The sequence below is a fragment of the Mus pahari genome, chromosome 20 (genome assembly GCF_900095145.1).
Source record: "Mus pahari chromosome 20, PAHARI_EIJ_v1.1, whole genome shotgun sequence".
In the NCBI taxonomy this organism is placed as follows: Eukaryota; Metazoa; Chordata; class Mammalia; order Rodentia; family Muridae; genus Mus; species Mus pahari.
In genome coordinates, this window is record NC_034609.1 from 28,701,476 (window position 1) to 28,722,164 (window position 20,689).

Here is a 20,689-nt window from a genome sequence, read left to right on the forward strand (position 1 = left end):
ACCACAAGCCCGACTCCACCCAGCAGGGAGGGAAAGGTGACAGATTGGGCAGAATCCCGGGCCTCACCACCAGCAGCGGAGCTCGAAGGTCTGTGGGCCCCGCCCTTCCGCGGGACTGAAGCTCTAGGACTGAGTAGAGGGCTGGTGAGGGTACCCTTGCGGTCGCGCATGCGCGACCGGCTCCCGCTCCTGGTTCCCACCCCCACTCCCGCCCCCAACAACAAATCTCATTCAGCCAGCAAGCTAGGGATCCCAAAGATTTACCAGGATCCCTGCTTCTCCACCTGGGGCTCAGGGTACTATTTAGATTTGTTTTGGCTATGCCCTGAACAGGGCACAGCCAGCATTCACCTTAGAGCTGTGATAACCTCAAAGGGAAACACAGCTAACATAAAAATAACTTAGGGTACAGAGGGGGGAAAAGAGGAGGTCAATCCTGCCTCGAAGTCAGGCCAGAATAGGAGCTGACATCACCCCCCTTCTCTGTAACCAGTGGCGGGAGAGACAGTCTTTGGAAGCCTCACTGAGCACAGCAGAGGTCCTTGAGTACACTGTAGTGCGGATCCCAGTAAACACAGTAGTGAGGACCAAGGCACACAGGAGGAGCTACCAACCTTTGAACTCTCAGGAATTGGGGTAGACATGGGAGCATTTGAGTCTTGAGGGCTGGGTCCATTGAGTAGAGGTGAGAGACAAGTATCCCAGGGAACGCATTGGCAAAGGCTAAAGTGCGAGGACCATAGTTCTCGAAGGATTGAACAGTTGGACGGAAACCTGGCTGTCCAGAGTGGTGGGAGGGGGTTAAGATAGCCAGACAACACTGGAGACAGAGGGTGGGTGCCTAGGCTTGCCATTCAGCCACACAAGGAACATTATAGTTTAGGCTAGGGCAAGTCAGATTCCAGTTGTACTGGGTTCCTCTGAGCCTGCCTCTTCATCCATAAAACCGGAAAGATAAATTCTACCCCAGAGTTGTCAAAAGTCACAATGTTGGGAGTGAAGGGAGGGGTGGGGTGTGAGAGAAGTACGCAGAGATATTTATTGTCCCAGGGGGCAAGCGGCTGCTGGTGGGTTTAAGGAGCAGAAGCTAATGGAGGTTGATTCAAAGACATCTGACACGGATGGGGACATGAAGGGAGATGTGGGTTGGGGGAGTACCCTGTCTGCGCTTACTGGCCTTGGGGGAGGAGGACTGACAGATTATGAGGGATGGAGACCCAGGGTGTGAAGTGCCCAGGAGTACTGAGACATGGGATGTTTGACATGTGTGGGGCGGGGTGGGGGTGGTGGGTATGATCCAGTGGGCCAGGAAGAAGGTAGAAACAGGGACATTTAAGGTAGAGGAGGCTTAGGAGGAGGATGCATGAATAAAGATAAGGCAACAAGAATGAACAGGTTTCTTTTTTTCCTTAAAGTCAGGGTCCTTATTGGCTGGGTCAGGACACCCAACTCGTTGGGCAGTAGTCATAATAGATAGGCAGGAGCTGATAAAAGACGAGCAGAGTAGATTAATTTATACTTGGTTCCTACAGTTTGTTACAGGCAGCCTCTCAAAGTGGATAATCCACGGAGGGGAAGCTAAAAGTCTGGTAAGCACTCCTAGTGGTTTTTAAGAGCTGGGCATTTCAAGGTCAAATAAGAAATGGCTGTAAGTGGCTGCCAGGCCATCAGGGAAACAAGTGGGTCCCTGATGCCAGGAGGTCTCTCAAAATTAAAGTTCAGTTATGCTACGATAACCTGGAAGAGTCCCAAGACTATGTTGAGGCTGCGGACGGTGATGAGGGAAGGGGCAAGATTTTGGTATGCCTGGACTTCCACGTTAGGGGAATGGAACAGGAGTGCCTTGTCCCTTCGGGTGCAGACCAGACTGTATGAAGGACCAGGCAGGCTGCTCTTGATCCAAGGTTTGCTGCAGGCCTCAGGAGGGAGGTATGAATCAAGCCTAGGGTTTTCTGCCTATTTAGGTAAGGTATTGGGTTTAGGCAAAATAATTCAGTTGGATAAACTGGGTCTCAACTGGTAGCCAACTGTGCAGGTGTCTGGGGCTTAGGAGGGAGGTTCTAGCTGGGAAGAGCACTCCACGGACAGGTGGAGTCTGCAAGAGAAACCGAGGAACCGGGACAGAAGCAGCCAAGAAGCTGGAGGGTGCGTTCTGGGCCCCTGGCCTCTAGGTCTTGCACTGAGCAACCATCCAGACTCTGATGTTGAGGAGAACTTAGATAACTCCTCGGAGAGGTCAGTGTAGAGGAACGCAAATTACGCCCCGCCCCCTTCTCTCCTTCTTGACACAGCCCAAATGGGCAACGTGCAGGAGCGCCCATCGGAGACCATTGACCGGGAACGGAAACGGCTGGTAGAGACATTGCAGGCTGACTCTGGGCTGCTGCTGGATGCGCTGGTGGCCCGGGGCGTCCTCACTGGGCCCGAGTACGAAGCCTTGGATGCGCTGCCCGATGCAGAGCGCAGGGTGCGCCGCCTACTGCTGTTGGTGCAGAGCAAGGGCGAGGCAGCCTGCCAGGAGCTACTGCGCTGTGCCCAGCAAACAGTGCGCATGCCAGACCCAGCCTGGGACTGGCAGCACGTGGGGCCTGGTGAGCACCAAGAGGGTGGAGTCTTGATGAATCTAAGGGCGTGGATTAGGGGCAGGGCGAAGCAAAGAGTAAATGGAGGGCAGAGAATGTGGAGGTAACTAACCACAGAGGGGTGAACTGAACCTCAAGTACTCCCCCTTCCTTCCCAGGCTACCGAAACCGCAGCTATGACCCTTCATGCCCAGGCCACTGGACGCCAGAAGCACCCAGTTCAGGGACCACATGTCCTGGGCTGCCAAGAGCTTCACAGCAAGAGGAGGTCGGAGGTCCTGAGGGCTCTGAGGCACTGCAGCCTGGAACTCCAGAGGAGCCAGAACTAGAAGCTGAAGCTACTGAAGTGGATGAGCCAGACCTGGAACAAGAAATGGAGCCGGAGCCGGAGCCGGAGCCGGAGCCGGAGCCGGAGCCGGAGCCGGAGTCGGAGCCGGAGCCGGAGCCTGACTTCCAAGAAGAGGATGAATCTGAAGGTTGTGAGGGCACCTAAACCCTTGCTTGCAGGCTTGTTAGAGGTTGTGGACTTGGAAGTGGGGGCTGATCCCCATTCCACTGACCATCATTTTCATCTGCAGATTCCTGAAGGCCAGAATCCTTACCTGTCCAATCCTATTTATGCTGGTTAAGACCTGGAAACCTGCCAGAGCTTGACCCCATCGATGCACCGAGACTCCATTTACTGCCAAATGAATAAACTCGGGAGGGTCAGCCTGGACCTGACTCTAAGACAGCTTGGCTCTTTGCTCAAGAACTGAGGGTGGGCGTGGGTCTGAATCCCATTGACCTGAGCAGGCTTGTGTGAAAATACCCCCACCCCCTCAAAAACATTCCACTCCCCAAACAGCCCAAGCTGTAATTCTGGAGATCTCAGATGCAGGCCCCTAAATCTGACCTTCCCCCACCCCCTTTATTCCCCTCAGGGACCATTTGGGAGGCCGAGTGGGCAACACTTCTAATCCATGGAAATCACTCGGCTTGGTGTACCAAGCAAGTGAAGGGGAATGTCCATCCGCACATGGTGAGAAGTCTTGGAGCTCAGTCTTGCAGGGAGGACCTGAGAGGAAACTTGAGTAGACAGACGCCACACGCATCACTGTAACTGCTGTTTAATTGTCTGTCTTTCCTCTGAACTGGGAGCTCAGTGAGGGGCGTGGGGTCTAACCAGTCACAGACATACACAAGGAGTTCTGTACATATCTACTAAGTAAACAAATACGAACTTCCCAGCTGTGTTTCCAAGCTTCCCAGATGGAAAACTGAGAAGCCAGGGTTAGGGCGGTACAAGCTCAATCTCCCACGGCTGAATCTGAGGTGAAATGAAAGCCTTAACCAGCTCTGTACTAATCCCGGCGGGCCTGACCATGAGATAACAAACCCTAGGGCCTGCCCTGCAGGTTTGATTGTGGTTGCTTCTGCCTGTACTAACCACTGCCAGAGACCAGCTGTGAGGCTGTGGTCAAAGACAGGTACAACCAAGACTGAGGGTGGGGTCAGGTGCTGGGCTCACAAGACACAGAGACACAGTGTGTCTGTGTGTGTGATAAGAAAGGTGGTCTAGGGGGCTGGAGAGATGGCTCGGTGGTTAAGAGCACTGACTGCTTTTCCAGAGGTCCTGAGTTCGACTCCCAGCAACCACATGGTGGCTCACAACCATCTGTAATGGGATCTTATGCCCTCTTCTGATATGTCTGAAGACAGCTGCTACAGTGTACTCATATACATGAAATAAATACGTCTTAGAAAGAAAGAAAGAAAGAAAGAAAGAAAGAAAGAAAGAAAGAAAGAGAGAGAGAGAGAGAGAGAGAGAGAGAAGGAGAGAGGGAGGGAGGAAGGAAGGAAGGAAGGGAGGGAGGAAGGAAGGGGTCTAGGAACAAACGGTTCCTTTCCAAAGTATCCTGCCCCTGCATGGAAATACTAAGAGTTGCTGTTTCCTGGCCCCACCTGGAGGCATGAAATAACCCCATGGAGGGCGACTATGGGACAATGCATGGCCACTGAGACAGACAGAATGCTAAAAGGCAAAGCCCAGCCCAGCTGGGTCTTTGAGCCTGAGTGACAGCCGGAACCCCATGCTCAGGCAAGTCACCTCAGAGGGGGTCCCAACTCCTGCTGGCCCCAGTAAGAGGTAGATGGTGTGAATGCAGAAGGAGCACCCATAGGCCAGGTAGGGGGAAGGGAAAGAGTGGTACCAGACACCCAAAGCCATCTCATGCAGGAACAAGTTTCTATTCCCGAACCAACCCACATTTCTATTTACCCTCGGCTCCCATCTCATCCCCCCATCTCCCCTGCTCAGGAGTTGATGTGACATGCTGCCGCGGTTCACACGCCCCAGGAAGGCTAGCAAGGACAAAAACCTTCTACCGTTGCTTCTCATCTTCCCACGATGCTCCTGGCCTCCCAAATGCCCCCAAGAAACACTTAGGCGATGGAACCATAAAGAACTTCATATTCTGATCTGTGACCTCTGTCAAGAGCTTCTGTCTATAACCCTTAGTCAACATCAGTCAGGCAGCAGGCGGCCCAGTTCCGCTTCGTCCAGCCGGTTGGTGGTCATGATGAATTCCAGCTGCTGCCGGTAACGTTCCAAGTCCTTCATGAAGTGGGGCACTCTGGTATTGTCTAGCACCCCATGGGGCCGCAGTTGTTCCACATCTTCATAGGAGACCTATAGGAAGCGAACTGAGCCTCAGGGCTAATCAAAGTGCCTGGCTTTCAAGTCCAGGACCTACTGATGGTTCAGGGCCATTTGTCCTGAGATGATTGCCTTCATCAACTCCTACAATAGATTCCTTCAGGCTCTTCCCTGGGTCTTCTCTCTTTCTCTCTCCATCTTTTATCTACGTCATACAACCCAATCCAGCCCACCTTATCCCCTCACCTCTAAATGGTATCCAACTGATACCTGGGTCTCTCTCAGGTTATCTCCCACATCCAACAGGAGACTGCTGAATGTAAGCTATCTGTCCCCTTCCCCCCTTCATAGACACCACAATCAGGTCCAAGAAAGGCCAACTAGGTTCTCATTTCCCCATTCAGGGAGTCCAACAGATAAGGAGTTCTTTTTTGTTGTTGTTGTTGTTGTTGGTTTTTCAAGACAGGATTTCTCTGTATAGCCCTGGCTGTCCTGGAACTCACTCTGTAGACCAGGCTGGCCTCGAACTCAGAAATCTGCCTGCCTCTGCCTCCCAAGTGCTGGGATTAAAGGCCTGCATCACCACTCCCAGCCTAAGACATTCTTTTATCTGTAGTTTATAGCTTTGCCATTATCAATTCTGTAAGAGTGATGGAAGTCCTCCTCCTCTTGCCTATCTAGGTCTTTCATTTCCTGCACTTCCCACATGATATCCAGTTGGAGCCTCCTAAAGAAAATCCATGCCCACACCTTTACGATACCCCCCCCCCCCGCCATTTTCCCCTTTGCTTCTATTGAAGTTTGCCTTCCTCATCCTGGTACAAGACCAGGGCTTTGGTCCCTGGCCATTTCTCCCACCTTCCTCCCCAGAACTTCTTGACTGCTCCCTGTCTTGGAGTGCTCACCTCCCTTAACGCCTATGCACACATCTGCAGGCTGGGTCACACACCTGACCTGGGCTACCAAAATTTATGTCTCTTTTTGTCTGCGTTCCCAAGTGTCCAGATCTTCACTGAACATAACTCTGAAGGACAAAGAAGGAAGATCTGGCTGGGCCTTCCGGCCCTTTACCTTGCCCAGCGAGGTCAGCAGCTGGAAATCGATGGTGTGCCGGTGCCGTAGGATGCGCAAAATGCCATCCAGGTACACCTGGTCCTTGCTGAAGCAACCTGTGAGAAGGATAACCAATCGAGCCTTACCCAAAAGCCACCCTTCACCTTGCTCCAGCTTGAGCATTCATTCTCACGACGCCACAGTTCCCACCTGGCTGGGAGGTATCCGTCTGTCCTCGCTTGGCACGGACGCAGTACTCCCAGCGTACACCCTCGTCCTGCACGTATTGCGCCAGATCCTGGAAGAGCTGGCGGAAGGACATGTGCGCCGCCTGGTGGATGGTGTAGTAGAGCAGGGCGGCGCGCCAGAGGAATGGTTGCTTGCGAAACAGCACACTATGCAGGCTGGCCAGGCCCTCCTCAGTGGGGTTGGCTGGCTGAAGGCCGTACTGCAGTCTGCCTTCGGTGCTGTGCCACGGTTGCCGCGAATTATTCACACCACGCAGGTAGTGGGTGCCTGCAGGGAGGAGGAGGAGGGGCCGGAGAACTCACTCCAAGGACCTCTAGTAGAGACCCTTAGATCCTCGTGCCCCGCCCCCAAATTCACATCCTACAAGTCATCCCAGGCCCCTACCTAAATCCATTCGCAGCCAACTCCAGACAACTTCTTGGTTCAGGGCAAGCTCTTCTCTACCTATTTTCTCATCTCCCTTGCCCCAGTTCATTCTGTGTGCTCCCCAGCCCTTACAGAGACCAAGCACCTGCCCCCTTCCCAACATCCTAATGCCCGAGCCAATCGTCTTGACAGTCATTCAAATGCTCCCCAATCAAAAAACCACTTCTTGCCCGGAGGAACAAGATTCCTGTCTGGGGAGGACAGAGTAACTAGTGTCTTGTGCTTGCCTTCCTAGTTTGGTCCGTCTTCTAAACTTTTATCCATGCATCTGCAAGCAATTCCATTTCTAGGATCTAGCCTGCCACCCACCCTGGTGGGTCTGGTGGGCTGGTTTAGTGGAAGCCCACGGGACTCTTTTTTTAGCCCCTTAGAACTCCTTCACTGTCAAAGGAAAATCAAAAAAGAATTGGAGATAGGGGGCTGGAGAGATGGCTCAGCGGTCCTCTTCTGGTGTGTCAGAAAAAGAAGGAGGAGGAGGAGGGGGAGGAGGAAGAGGAGGAGGAAGAGGAGGAGGAGGAGGAGGAAGAGGAGGAAGAGGAGGAGGAGGTCAGCCTACAGAGTGGGCAGGCACGTTTGCCTGGCCTACTTTTGCTAATGCAAAGGAAGAAGTATCTGCTTAGGGATGAACAAGCTTGTCTTCTCCCAGAGGGAAGGAAGGGGGAGAAAGAAGGGGACTACTGAGACTCCGTTATCCTACCCCCATCTCTCCATACCTTTCGATCCTACCCACCCACCCAAAGGCCACCCACAGCCTGACCTATCTCATGTCGCAGCATGCCCTCCAACCAGTACTGGCGGGCTCCAGTCAAGTTGATGGCCAGAGTGGGTCGGCTGTTCTCCACCATCATCACAGCCTGGGACAGTAGATCTTCACTCAGCTGCACCACAATCTGCAGGGTGACAGGGCTCCCTGAGTCACGGTTTCCAAGTCCTGACACCCAGTGTGCAGACAGGCACCCAATGCTACAGGCTGGACATTGGCTAGGGTTCCCACCTTTCAAAGCCTGCTTTTACTTCCCTGGGACTGGGGCAGGGATATGTCCGGGGAATTAGAGCTGGCCAGACGTGTAGGGGCCTATGAGCTAGATGGCCTGATTTAGGGCACACAGAGGACGGGCCTTGTAAACTTACCTCCCCAACACAGCCCTCCTTCTGCATGTATTTGCGCACGGTGGACCAAATTTGGCACTTAGTCAGCAGCTGGCCCCCTGTGGCAGCCTCGAAGTTTTCATAAGTGCCAAACTTCTCCAGGACAGCCTCAATGATGCCAACTGCCTGTACACAGGGCCACAGTCACTAGTCAGGCTAGCTCCCTTGGGTAGTCAGGGCCAGGGTAAAATGGGCAGGGGGAACTGACCTGATTTATGAACTGCGCAGAGGCCTCCTGGTACTTCTCCAGCACACTCATTGGCATCGGTTCCTGATACTCAAACTGTGGATTGTAGGTATAATGAGACTGGAAGAACTTTTCCCGTTCCTGGTCCATGTTGGTTGGCCGCAGGGCCACCAACATGCAGGGGCTCTTGCTGTTGCTGCCTACGTCCTTTCGAATCTTAGCAATGTGAGGTAAGGAGGCTGCAGGCCGTAGAGTCCCTCCTGGATCACACCCCCGTCCAGTCGGGGCTTTACCACGCCCCCGCCGGCCAGTACTATTTACACTGTAGGTGCTCTCACTGCGACGCATGTGGCTGCGCTGTTCCGATTGCAGCTTTGGGAACGTCTGCCACATAGTCTGCTGCTGGAGTGCTGAAGGAACTGCCAGAGCCAAGGGCATCCCCAGGGATTCAGGCCAGGGGTACAGAGGTGGCCCATTTCCGTTTGAGGGTTTCAGCTTATGGTGCTGAGATGGGGAACCGGCAGGTGGGCTGGGGGGTGCCTGCTCATACACCTGTGTCCCCGAGTCCAGCACCATTCTCTCCTGAGGGTCACATCCAGTTCTGTCGTGCCAACTTCCCAGACTGTTGACCTCTAGGGACACAGAACGGCATGCAGAAACCAGCATGAGGGGACGTGGTCAGAGGAGGAAGCCCCCTGTCCCACGTTATCCGTGTTGAGTCCAGCGTCTGCTGCCAGGAACTCAAGAAACTCTCCACCCTCCCCAGTGTGTATTCCTTCTACCAGGCTCACCCAAATCGTCTGAGGTGGAGCAAAGCAAGAGAATGGATTGTATACATTTTCTTATTAGAATTTTCTCTGACGATCAGATCTAGAGCTAAAACTAAGGCCTTAAAAACATGGTTCTAATTTCAGTGTTTAGCACTTACCGGGTCTGGAGTTGGCAGAATACAGACAGCCCCAGATCCCTAGGTGGATCACAGGTGAGAGAAACCCACAATCTGCTTTGTACCAATGGCGATGGAGTTTTTCCAGTCCCACCTCCCCGCCTCACCTAGCTCATTACATCCTCCCGCCCACTGGTAATCAAACAGTTAGAATGAATGCACTTGCACGGGCCAGTCCCCGTGTGAAACACTCTTCTCTCTCCCCTTGATCAGGATGGAATTAGAATCTGCTTTGGGGAAGCAGAGGAAAACCAACGCATTCCAACCAGTCCCTGGCCTGTCACCTATCTGAGGTCTCTTTCCCAGTGGGCATCCAAGGCCACTGTCAGAGAACTCACCCCTGACTGCGTGTCAGGGCTCAGTGCAATCCACTCTCTCCCCAGAGACACACTGAAGATGTCAGCCTCTGAACTCCCCTTGCCTGCTCAGAAACTCAATTGCAGCCTTTCTCCTTGATCCTACATCACCAGTCTTTCTGGCAACTGAAGAAATACATGCTGTTGTTCTTCTATCTTAAAAAACAAAACGAAACCTTTCTGCGAGTCCACGCCTAACTCCCCGCAGCTGCTCTCCTGTTGCAGCGTGATACCCTGAGTCATGTACACACCATCTCCCTTTTCTTCTTTCCCCGTGTGCTCCCGAGTTCTGTTTCCCAAACTGCCACGGGACATGCAGACATCCTGCTGTCCATCACACTGAGCTGCCCAAGGTCACTAATGGATCTGTATGGTACAGATCTGTAGCACCTGGTGCACCTGATCCTTTTAGCCCGGGAACATAACTCCCATCTTCCTTTCCGAACACACTAAGACATGCTTGTCAGCCCACGTCACTGGCTGTTTCTTCTTGGTCTTCCTTGTAATATCAACCTCTTAACACTGTAATAACCCAAGACTTGTGTATGGCAACTTCTCTTTTCCACTTATACTCACACCCCCTAGCGACCCCTGGATTCCATCCAATTTTCTGGTTTCTTGTTCTGTTTTGTTGTTGTTGTTTAAAACAACTATTTATTTATTTTATGTATATAAGTACACTGTAGCTGTCTTCAGACACACCAGAAGAGAGCATTGGAGCCCATTACAGACAGTTGTGAGCCACCATGTGATTGCTGGGAATTGAACTGGGGACCTCTGGAAGAGCAGTCAGTGCTCTTAACCGCTGAACCATCTCTCCAGTCCTTCTTGTTTTTATTTAATGCAGGGGATCAAACCCAGGTCCTTGTACACATTAAGCATACCCTTAACCACTGGCCTATATACCCAACTTCACTATCATGGCTTTGAATAAATCAGTTTGGACTCCTCCCTTTAGACCGGGATCAACACTCTTCACACCTAACTTTGCTTCGGACAGAGCATCCCCATGAAGCCCATGTGGCCTTCAACTCACCATCTTCCTGCTTAAACCTCTCTAGTCTTGGGTCAAGATTAAGTCAACATACCTGATCTTCAAGGTTTCTTTACTATTTAACAGGTATTCTAAATGGAACATGCCCATTGTATAAAAATGTACACACACACAGAATAGCACGGGTCACTGGTCACACACACACACACACACACACACACACACACACACGAGAGAGAGAGAGAGAGAGAGAGAGAGAGAGAGAGAGAGAGAGAGAGAGAACAAGAAGTTTTGGGAGTTGATTGAGTAGGGGGGATGGAGAGGGTCTGGGAGAAGTTTGGGTGTGGATAAAAACATGATCAAACTACATGGAAGTGTTTTAATAAAAAAAAAATTAAAAACAGAAGAAAAGCTGCCCTCTGTCAGGTGTAGTGGTACATGTCTGTAATCTCTCTCCGGGAATTATGCTTTTTCTGTAGCTGTTGTCTCTGAAGTCTCCTGAAGCTAGCTAACTGTCTGGCATATCTGATGGTTCTATCTGGGTTTTTCTGTACCTGTGGCTCTGAAGTCTCCTGCAGCTAGCTAACTGTCTGTCTGGCATATCTGATGGTTCTATCTGGCTTTTCCTTTCTATAATTTGCAGCTGTGCTTCCAGAACCAAGAACAGTTCCTGATCCAGAACTGTAATCAATGCATGGATGAACCGTGAACTAAATCATGGAGCTGGAGAGATGGCTCAACAATTAAGAGCACTTGCTGCTCTCCCTGAGAACCCAAATCCACTTCCTAGTGTCCACACAGGCTAACTCCAGCTGCAGGAGACCCAAGGCCCTCTTTTGGCCTCCATGGACACGTGGACATACCCATACCCAGAAATAATAATAAACCTTTAAAGGAAAAATACTATAATCATTCCTTCCACAAACTTAGATACCCTGTCTAAACTCTCTCCCACCCCCATCCTCCTCCTTGGAGTCTTCCCCCACCTTTCCTAGTGATCAGCTGCTTACAAAACGACTTCTAGTCTCAGATCTCATTCACCCTCAAACTGTAGACTTTTCTCCACTGTATGGGCCAGTTCTTCCATCTTCCCTTCGTTCATTCCACCTACCTCCACGTAATTACCAGAATTCACCTGTTTCTTTCACGGCTCAGGTTCTTCTGCCAAGAATTCTTTTGCCAATGTGTCCCCGGAGCAACCTCTTAACCATTTTTTCAGGGCCCAGTTTAGGCCTCACTTTCTCTGGGGAGCCTTCCCGTTGTGTAAAGGGGTCCCAGGGTCTTGATGGCTTCTTGACAGCCCTAGGCTGTCATGGCTGGAGGCTAGATCCATATTTCCCCACCGTGCCCTGAACTCCCCGAGGTCAGGGAGGGTCTGATTCACCCTCTCGTCCCACGCACTCACTAGTCGCAGAATGAATGAATTCAGGGTGAGGCTGGAGTCCCTGACTGCTGAAGGCGGGGTCTGGTGACAAATGAGAGGGTGTGGCCCACACCAATAAGAACCCCTGGAAAGAGATAACGTGGGAAAACAACCAATAGGAACCAAGAGCTCTGGTAGGGCGTGCCCTGAAGACAAATAAAGGGCGTGGGACAGGGTGAAGGGCGTGCCCAATGGAGGGCGGGGCTAGAAGACAATGGACTTGGGGAAATTCCCTGGTAAATCAAGAAGGGTCAAGTCTTAGTCATATTTAGTCTCGGTTTTTGGAGTGGGGTAGGGGTTCGGTCCGCGTGCCGCGCCCCCACCTGATCACGCCTCTTTTGCTGTCCGCAGTTCCTGCTCCTCAAAGCCGATCGCTGGCCGCCGAGACCGTGGAAGCCCGCGCCAAAGACACGCGCACTCGGGCGCGCGCACGCTCACACAAAGACGCACGGGCCACGTCCGTCTCCGCCGTAGGGGGCGTGCTTAAGCTCACTGTGGGCGGAGCCAAGTGTGCGAAGAGGGCGGGATTCGCTGCCACGCTGCGCCCCTGGACTGGGTCTGGTCCTAGACTTCCCCCTCCACAAACGTCCGTGCTTCTAAAGCGACTGGCGAGGGCGGTGAAACTATTTACTGCTTGCCGGTAGTAGATGCATAGGAACTGAGTACTCCACGGGAGCCTAGGGTTCGGGGGACGCAGTCCACAAAGAGAGCAGATGTCTGCATAGGCCAGACTGCCAGAATACTAGGACTTCAGCCAGGATTAGATGTACCACTGTGCACGGACCCCTAATTGCACTGCTGCTTTCACCGGCGCGCCCCCAACACATAGATTCAGACGTGTCGTAGACGTGGCTTTATTACGCAAACATGTGGGTGTCAGGAGCAGGGACCCGAGGGGAGGCAGGAGGACAGAGAGGGCGTAGGCGTCGGTACCAGGCTGAAGAGTGCCCGGCGGCCAGTAGACGGTGAGGGGGGTGGACCCGCCTGCAGCGAACTGAGTGCTGCCTGACGATGTTCTCGGGACACGTCTCCGCGCAGGTCCAAGAGGGCAGAGACGTGATCCTCGCTGCAGGAATACCACCACGTGCATCAGCCCAGCCCTCCCTCGTCCTCCTTGGCCGCTCCTCCCCTGTCCCCTTCTTCGTACCTCACGTCGGGAAATTGTTGCCTCAGGCCTGCCACCTCGAGGCCAAGCAGTGTGGGGTCGTGAAGGTTGAGCAGTTCCCTCAGCGCGAGCAGGACCGGCGCACAGTGAGCGCTCTCCTCCAGGCCCTGAATACATGGGAGCAGGGTTTCCAGCCGGCCCTCCGCTCCCACCCGACTACAGAGATCCTCGACTGTCTGCCCTCCCAATGAGCTCTCACCAAACCAACGAAAAGCTCTTTGAGCTGGGCAGCATCCTGCCTAAGGCGCTCAGCCGCCTGGCTCCGCTCTTCCGCACCGCGGCACACTAGGCGGCCCTGCATCAGCGCCCTTAGGTATTGCAACACCACGGTTCGTTCCGCCTCCGCCAGCAGCAGCTGCAGGACAGTAATCAGTTTGAATGCAGGGTCCCACCAGCACAACCTCTTCCCCAGCTTTCCTCGCCTCGCCCCACCTGAACACCAGGCTTCCGTACGCGCCAGAAGTCCTGGCAGAAGTGCGACGTCTGCTCACACACACCGTCCAGCAACTCAGAACTCAATAGCCACCGGCGCGAGGGCAGAGTGGAGAACAGGGGCTAGGGAAAGCATAGCACAGACGGGGCTAGGAAAATGATGCGGATCCCGCAGAGGCCACCATATATAGACCGTGTCTCACCCTCACACTACCAATTCATACTGGGTTGGCGACCTCACCTGGAGCTCAACCTGCAGTACTTCCAAAACCAGGCGGCAGATCCTTCTTTGTACGTCGTCCAGCGAGGCTTCCATTGGAGCTAAGACCCCGGAAGCTTCCCCGTCCGGCATCAGGACCGAGACAGAAGATCTGGACCAAAAAGTTCGACTTCAGGACCAAGGCCAAGGCTCGCATGGCCCTCTAGGATTCATCCACTCTGGCGCCACCTTGTGGTGCAGTGTCTGGTGGGAGCTGGGGCGGAAAGGGCGGCTCTGAATTTATGAAGGACTCAAGTATTCTTTAAGGCTAGGAAGAGTATTCCCAGAGGACTTGCCTTTAATGTAACCTCAAGTTAAGTTATTCTTCCTTTTATTTTGTTTTAGAGGGGAGCTCTTATAAGAGTAAAAACTCAGCCGGGCGTGGTGGAGCACGCCTTTAATCCCAGCACTTGGGAGGCAGAAGCAGGCAGATTTCTGAGTTCGAGGCCAGCCTGGTCTACAAATTCAGTTCCAGGACAGCCAGGGCTATACAGAGAAACCCTGTCTCGGAAAAACCAAAAAAAAAAAAAAAAAAAGTAAAAACTCCGTGCTTGTATGTCTGTCCTCTCTGTGCATAGCACCTAGAGTTTAACACTCAAGATAAGCCAGATCTGGTGGAGGCTGAAGAAAGAACATTGCTACCAGTTTGAGGCTAGCCTGGCCTAGACTGCAACTCTTGTCTCAAAGCAGGAGGAAGAGAGGGAGGAAAATTTTCCTGTTCCTAAATGTAATGTCTGATACAGAGTGGAGCTTTGGTAGTTGCTGAAAGAGGCTGGCAAAATGGCTCAGCAGGTAAGAGCGCACTGACTGCTCTTCAGAAGGTCCTGAGTTCAAATCCCAGCAACCACATGGTGACTCATAACCACCAGTAATGAGATCTGATGCTTTCTTCTGGCTTGTCTGAAGGCAGCTACAGTATACTTACATATAATCATAAATAAATCTTTGTGTCTGATCAAGAGGAGTTGACTGGAGTGAGGGGGGCTGACCAGAGAGAGCAGAGATCCTAAAAATTTAATTCCCAACAACCACATGAAGGCTCACAACCATCTGTTCAGCTACAGTGTACCTATATATAAATATTAAAATTATATAAAATATAAAAATTATTTGCGGCTGGGCAGTGGTGGCTCATGCCTTTAATCCCAGCACTTGGGAGACAGAGGCAGGTGGATTTCTGAGTTCGAGGACAGCCTGGTTTACAGAGTGAGTTCCAGGACAGCCAGGGCTTTACAGAGAAACCTTGTCTTGAAAAAAAAACAAAAAAAAGGGGGGGGGGCTGGAGAGATGGCTCAGTAGTTAAGAGCACTGACTGTCCTTCCAGAGGTCCTGAGCTCAATTCCCAGCAACCACATGGTGGCTCACAACCATCGGATGCCNTCTTCTGGTGGGTTGAAGACAGCTACAGTGTATTCATATAAATAAATAAATCTTTTAAAAAGGTTATTTGCTGAAAGAAGTAGATTTAATATCTTTTTTTTTTTTCTGAGACAGGGTTTCTCTGTGTAGCCCTACCTGTCTTGGAACTCACTTTGTAGACCAGGCCAGCCTCAAACTCAGAAATCTGCCTGTCTCTGCCTCCCAAGTGCTGGGATTAAAGGTGTGTGCCACCACACCCGGCAGATTTAACATCTTTATCTAAAATGATTCTCTAACGATTTTATTGTTACCCAACTAATACTAGTAAGAAAAGTGACAGGTACCCTGTGATACAACTGATAATTAGCAGAGCAAGGATTAGAACCCCATCTTTGTGAGCCCAAAGTGGTTCTGGTGTGGGTGGTGTCCAGGCTTTATAGGAACTCAGAAGAGTGTTAGTGACAGTGTGGGTACCTCAGTGCTGATTGGTGGTTGAAGGCAGCCAGTAGGTAGGGCACATAGTGAGGGGCCACGGCTTCTCCCCTGAGATGGTCTCGAGAGAATCGGATCAGAGCGTCGCTGAAGCTGCAGTGGGCAGAGGAGCCTCTTGGGTTTGCTGCTAATGTGACACGCCCACAGCTACACCCCCAGAAGTCGTGCTCCACTTTCAAGTATTTGTTTAAGGGCAACACACACACACACACACACACGTGTGTCCTGTCCTGTTCACTCAGAGCCCTTGGGCTGTCTGGGAGCAGGGCTGGAGATTGTGGATGGGCTCCCCTGCTTGGCAAACCTTCTCAAGAATACGCCCAGTTCTGACACCGCCATGTTATGCACCCGCCGATGCAATGAGTCACTAATCAGGTTGGTCACTTGTATGTTTTCAGCCAGGATCTACAAGCAGGGAGGAGCAGCCTTCAGACATTTCCTAGACCCACCGCCCTTCTCCCCTTTCCATATGCGAGCTGCCTACTTCCTTGGGTTCTTCTCACCTACCTGCAGGACAATGGCTGGCATTGGGGAGTGGTAGAAACCGGATGGATCTGTGGGGGGCTCCTGTTCCCGGTTCCACTCTGCTACCTCCCCATCCAGTGCCTTCTTCAGCCACTGAGCCACACTTACCTGGCAAGAAAGAATAAGGAGCAGCGAGCTCTATCAGGGGACTGACAAGACGTTCAACTAGACAACCGGACAGTCACTAGTCACCTGGACCTGAGCCACAAATGCTGCCTCCAGCTGCTCAATGTTCTCTGAGGTCAAGAGGGGCTCTAGCTGGGAAACATCAGCCTCAGGCCCCAGTTCCAAGTTCCCCATCATTTCCTTCCTGGAGATGGATAGCAGGATGTCACACTGAGCCTCTAATCGTCCCACTTCCCGCTTCTCCAAGGACACTCACCCCATGTACACATGCAGTGCCCAGTGCAACAAGGCAAACGTGTCAGCAGCTCCTAGCTCGGGCCCGGCGAGGAGTTGCTGCACGCTACGGCGCAGGCCACTGTGCAGGGTGTGGGCCCATAGCTCAACTACACGGTAGCTCGGTGGGCAGCAGGGTGCCACCAGTGACTCCGCTGTGGCCAACTCGGCGGGCAAGGCTACCTGCAGAGCCTCAAGCCACCCTGACAGAGCCCCTGGCTCCGGAAGCACAGGCGATGCAAAGTGAACCTGCTCCAGGCCCTCCTGTAGCGCCCGAAGACATCGCTGCCGCCAGTCTCGGGGTGCCTGCCCCAGGATTGTGCGCTCAGTCTCCACCTCTGCCACACGAATAGCAGCGACCAGCAGGGCTGGGTCCTCGCGTGCCAGCCGCCCCGCAGCTCCTGCAGCCGCCTCCACAGCTTGGCCTAGGGCCTCAGCCAGAAGGCCTAGCCCCTGGAAGATTGGCAACTCCAGCCCTCCTAGGGGTGTCCATGTCTCCTCTTTCAGCTGCTCTAGTTCCCGCAGGCTCACATATGCCTCCAAGAGTCGCTGAGAGTCTATCAGGGTCTGCGTGTGGGCCACTGCAGCCGGCACTAAGGAAGAAAGGAGACGGCTTGAGGTCTCAGCCTTCCCACCTGCGCTATGGGTACAGCAAGGGACACTGAGGTCTGGAGACTGGTGTGATGTATTAACTATTTAATAATAAGCATGGTAATGCATCGGTTCATCTGAACATCCAGGCTAAGGCCTATAGAGTTGGGCCATATGTCAACCCCTGAACCAACAGACCATGAAATCAAGCATGCCGGGAGGTGGATGGCAGACTGGAGAGATATGTGGTTCAGTGGTTATGAGCACTGGCTACGATTCCCAGCACCCATGTGGCAGCTCACAATTTAACTCTAATTCCAGGGGATCGAAGTCCTCTTCTGACCCCTGCATGTACCAGGCACTCAAACACTCACTCACAGTAATCTTTAAAAACAATGTTACAGGGCTGGAGAGATGGCCCCACGTTAAGAGCGCTGACTGCTCTGCAAGAGGTCCTGAGTTCAATCCCTAGCAACCACATGGTGGCTCACAACCATCTGTAACGGGATCCGATGCACTCTTCTAGTGTGTGTCTGAAGACAGCTGCAGTGTGCTCGTATAAATAAGAAATAAATAAATCTTTTTTTTTTTTCCCAAGGCAGGGTTTCTCTGTCCTGGAACTCACTTTGTAGACCAGGCTGGCCTCAAACTCAGAAATCTGCCTGCCTCTGCCTCCCGAGTGCTGGAATTAAAGGCGTGCACCATCATGCCCGGCTCGAAATAAATAAATCTTAAAAAAAAAAAAATTGTTACAGGCAGACAAAATAAACTGAAGACCAGACCATGCTGGTTGCTATTCGCCGATCTTGTTATGAAATACTTACAAACATAGCTACATATATATTGGTATGTATGTGTGTTTACATTAATGCATATATGTATGGATGCAGGTATGTATTGTACTTTGTATGTATGTGTTATTTGGGGTGATGCCTGAGATTGAATTTAGGGCCTTGCACATACCAAACACATGCTCTACCAGAGCTACAGCCAACGCTCTTTCAGTATGGAAACTACTGTGGCTACAGTCAGTTAATGGAATTTCCATGCAGACTTTAACATCCCAAGCCTGAGAAGCCCAGGATGAGGAAACTGCGCCTATTTCTCACACTCTTTGAAGCTGGGATTATTCTCTGGGATGTCCCTGGTGTATCTCTCCATGTAATCCCTTTCCTAGTGTCCCAGCTGCTGATCGTTACGGGGCATTTGTGGACTCTTAGAAGCTAAAGTCCAGGGGGTCTTCATCTAAGCCCTTCCCTCACGGCCCCGCCCTCTCCGCACGGCCCAATCCCCACTCACCTGCTTGTAGCCTGGGCAACAACCGAGTCAGGATCTGGAGTTGTTTGTGCTGGACAACACATTCCCTCAGGGGTTCCAGGGTTTGTGAGGTTCGAGACAAATCCTTTAGTAAGTGATGGGCCTGGCTCAGGGCTTCACGCATTCCCTTCACAGTCTCGAGGGCTCGGGTCAGCTGCCACACACCAGTCTGCACCCCTTCCAGGTAGGACTGCACCACTGACTGTAGAGAGAGGTAGCTACTAAGGGCCTGGTCAGCCCTCCAGCTCAGTCTAACATTCCTGCTCCTTACCCACCTTAATTCTTGCTTCCAGGGAATAGTTACGCTGTATTTCACGGCTTCGGTACTGGCCCAGCCTGGTCAGCTGCTCTGGCCGGTAGAAGATGCCCGAAGCCCACTTGAGTGCCGCACCCCGAGCCAGCTGTTCGGCCCTCTCCTGCTCTGGCCACTCAGGCCTTGGGCAGGAAGATCCTGGGGTTGGTTGTGTCAGTCAGGGAGGGTCTGTGACTAACACACTTGCTGCCCTTCTGTTTCCTCGGGACAGCCCACTCTTGGCAATCCTATAGAGCTCTAGCTAGTCCTGATAGGAAAACCCTGCCCCACTAATTCCCGTTTGTCTTGACATCATCCTTCCCCAAGCCCAGCCAGCAAGGCTCATACCAGGAAGAAGTGTGGGCTGTATCTTGCTGTCCATAGTTTGCCTCGAGCTGCTGCCGATGTGGTAGGATTGGGAGCCAGAGCCTGGAGGAGATCAGGCAGAGCGGATGTTCCTTGGGCTCCGCTGAGAAAGGGGAGCAGGGTCCTTGCCTACCCCCTTCAGGAAGAAAGGGGTACCTGAGAGGCCTAGGCCCTCCGGGGTTCTGGCTTGGACTTCTAAATAGGCATAACTGTAAGTCCCCTTTCCTGCTCTGTAACGCCCAGGACAGTTTGGTACAGAACTTACCAGATCTGACCGGTGTCCAGTTCTCCCTCCTCTGCAAGTGGCCTTGGCCTTGAGTGTAGCTTTCTCCCTCCTGCAGAGCTGGGCACACCCTCACTGCTCCAGGGACCCGAGGGACTCCAGCTCCTTTGGCACCAGCAGCCAAATTCCTCTCCCCAAGGAAGCCTCTCTCCCACTTCACGGCCCAGAAGCCCCTACTTCTCCCCCAAGGCCCCTCCTTCTTCAAAGCAGAAAGGAAGGAAGTTGAGTCTCTGGCACTTTATTCCCAACAGGAAAAGCATCTGCATTGAGGTGGGGAGAGCTGGGTTCCATTTCCTGTTGGGTGGGAGCAGCTGTGGACTCCCCCGTGAGCACCAAGTCTTGATCTGCCCACCTTGGACTTCTAATGCTCCGGAAACACATATGCATATTTAAAGCTGATTTGGCCTCAAGCTGGTTTGAAGGATAACCCACCCTCCCCCGCCATGTGGTGGCAAACATCAAGTGTCTGAGAACCACTGATGGTATATGCCTTGGTAGGGGAAAGATCACGTGTGGCGGCAAGGCGAAAGAATAGTGAGAGATGGCAGTCGAGAATCGTAAAGGCTAAATTGTCCCAGTAAGTGATGGGGAGCCAGGGAGGACACTAGATGATAATGGAGCACCACCCAAGTCTCCCCAACATAATAGACCCCCACTTCCTAGCTGTCAGAAGTGTAGGCTGCTGAAGGTTGACAGCTAAAGTTCCAAGTCAGTAGTGATGTACGAAGGCCCAAGTGAGAATCCTTGCGGACCATGACTACCTCAGGAAGAAAGACTACCTCAATTTCAGGCTCCATTATAACTAGAGCTTCCGAATTCTGCCTTGTTTTACTCTCTCACAAGTGTGAATCGCCAATCGACTTGGGGGAGGCAATTTGTGTCCTAGAGGGACTGACCATCATAAAGACATAACCGTAAGTGATAACCCTGTTAAAAATAAATAGGACTTGCAAGCTGGTAAGAAGGCTCAGAAGCTCGGGGCCCTTGTTCCTCTTGAAGAGGACAGGGGTTCAATTCCCAGCACCTACACGGCAGCTAATAATTGCCTGTTAACTCCAGCTCCCAGAGATCTGACACCCTCTTCTAACCCTCCTCGAGCACCTGCATACATGTGGTCAAACATAAACACACACACACACACACAAGAATAACAATATAAACCTTTAAAAACTGCAAAAATAAATGAGACTTGCAAACACACAGTTC

General features: G+C 52.3%; 3 protein-coding genes across 7 annotated transcripts; 1 reads left to right on the top strand and 2 right to left on the bottom strand.

Annotated features, from left to right (window-relative positions):
- Position 1: 1 nt before the first annotated feature.
- Positions 2 to 4,149, top strand: Nol3 (nucleolar protein 3). 3 transcript variants are annotated; one of them, XM_029532767.1, is made up of 4 exons: positions 2 to 88; positions 1,533 to 1,589; positions 2,292 to 2,591; positions 2,741 to 4,149. In XM_029532767.1, exons 3-4 carry the CDS (start codon positions 2,297 to 2,299, stop codon positions 3,073 to 3,075), a joined length of 630 nt encoding a protein of 209 aa, XP_029388627.1. In that variant the 5' UTR covers positions 2 to 88; positions 1,533 to 1,589; positions 2,292 to 2,296; the 3' UTR covers positions 3,076 to 4,149. The 3 variants fall into 3 exon arrangements, with proteins under 3 accessions (XP_029388627.1, XP_021076444.2, XP_029388626.1); XM_021220785.2 differs by lacking the exon at positions 1,533 to 1,589 and having other exon boundaries at positions 9 to 88; positions 2,741 to 3,058; positions 3,161 to 4,149; XM_029532766.1 differs by lacking the exon at positions 1,533 to 1,589 and having other exon boundaries at positions 9 to 88.
- Positions 4,150 to 4,427: 278 nt separating this feature from the next.
- On the bottom strand, positions 4,428 to 12,781 carry Kiaa0895l (KIAA0895 like). 3 transcript variants are annotated; one of them, XM_021220460.2, is made up of 8 exons: positions 12,327 to 12,427; positions 11,716 to 12,088; positions 8,306 to 8,916; positions 8,080 to 8,223; positions 7,706 to 7,838; positions 6,484 to 6,789; positions 6,292 to 6,389; positions 4,428 to 5,253 (listed from the first exon to the last, which is right to left on the bottom strand). In XM_021220460.2, the coding sequence occupies exons 3-8, from the start codon at positions 8,858 to 8,860 to the stop codon at positions 5,089 to 5,091; spliced, it is 1,401 nt and encodes a 466-aa protein (XP_021076119.1). In that variant the 5' UTR covers positions 8,861 to 8,916; positions 11,716 to 12,088; positions 12,327 to 12,427; the 3' UTR covers positions 4,428 to 5,088. The 3 variants fall into 3 exon arrangements, with proteins under 3 accessions (XP_021076119.1, XP_029388479.1, XP_021076120.1); XM_029532619.1 differs by having other exon boundaries at positions 11,692 to 12,088; XM_021220461.2 differs by lacking the exon at positions 11,716 to 12,088 and having other exon boundaries at positions 12,327 to 12,781.
- Positions 12,778 to 19,642, bottom strand: Exoc3l1 (exocyst complex component 3 like 1). The gene is made up of 14 exons (XM_021220462.2): positions 19,466 to 19,642; positions 19,183 to 19,263; positions 18,818 to 18,993; positions 18,525 to 18,744; positions 16,618 to 17,227; positions 16,428 to 16,545; positions 16,218 to 16,343; positions 16,015 to 16,115; positions 15,693 to 15,803; positions 13,842 to 13,971; positions 13,601 to 13,723; positions 13,368 to 13,523; positions 13,151 to 13,275; positions 12,778 to 13,069 (listed from the first exon to the last, which is right to left on the bottom strand). Exons 2-14 carry the CDS (start codon positions 19,214 to 19,216, stop codon positions 12,880 to 12,882), a joined length of 2,220 nt encoding a protein of 739 aa, XP_021076121.1. The 5' UTR covers positions 19,217 to 19,263; positions 19,466 to 19,642; the 3' UTR covers positions 12,778 to 12,879.
- Between the last annotated feature and the right edge of the window lie 1,047 nt (positions 19,643 to 20,689).

Excerpts from the sequence above, each read along its gene's own strand:
- Exoc3l1 (XM_021220462.2), bottom strand. The coding sequence starts at position 19,216 with ATGGACAGCAAGATACAGCCCACACTTCTTCCTG. Across the intron at positions 16,546-16,617 it reads GCACTGCATGTGTACATGGG|GAAGGAAATGATGGGGAACT; the intron begins GTGAGTGTCCTT and ends ATCCATCTCCAG. Across the intron at positions 13,724-13,841 it reads TACTGCAGGTTGAGCTCCAG|CCCCTGTTCTCCACTCTGCC; the intron begins GTGAGGTCGCCA and ends TGCTTTCCCTAG.
- Nol3 (XM_029532767.1), top strand. The coding sequence starts at position 2,297 with ATGGGCAACGTGCAGGAGCGCCCATCGGAGACCATTGACCGGGAACGG. Across the intron at positions 2,592-2,740 it reads CTGGCAGCACGTGGGGCCTG|GCTACCGAAACCGCAGCTAT; the intron begins GTGAGCACCAAG and ends CTTCCTTCCCAG.
- Kiaa0895l (XM_021220461.2), bottom strand. The coding sequence starts at position 8,860 with ATGGTGCTGGACTCGGGGACACAGGTGTATGAGCAGGCACCCCCCAGC. Across the intron at positions 6,790-7,705 it reads CATGCTGCGACATGAGATAG|GCACCCACTACCTGCGTGGT; the intron begins GTCAGGCTGTGG and ends TCCTCCCTGCAG. Across the intron at positions 5,254-6,291 it reads TGCTGACCTCGCTGGGCAAG|GTCTCCTATGAAGATGTGGA; the intron begins GTAAAGGGCCGG and ends CGCTTCCTATAG.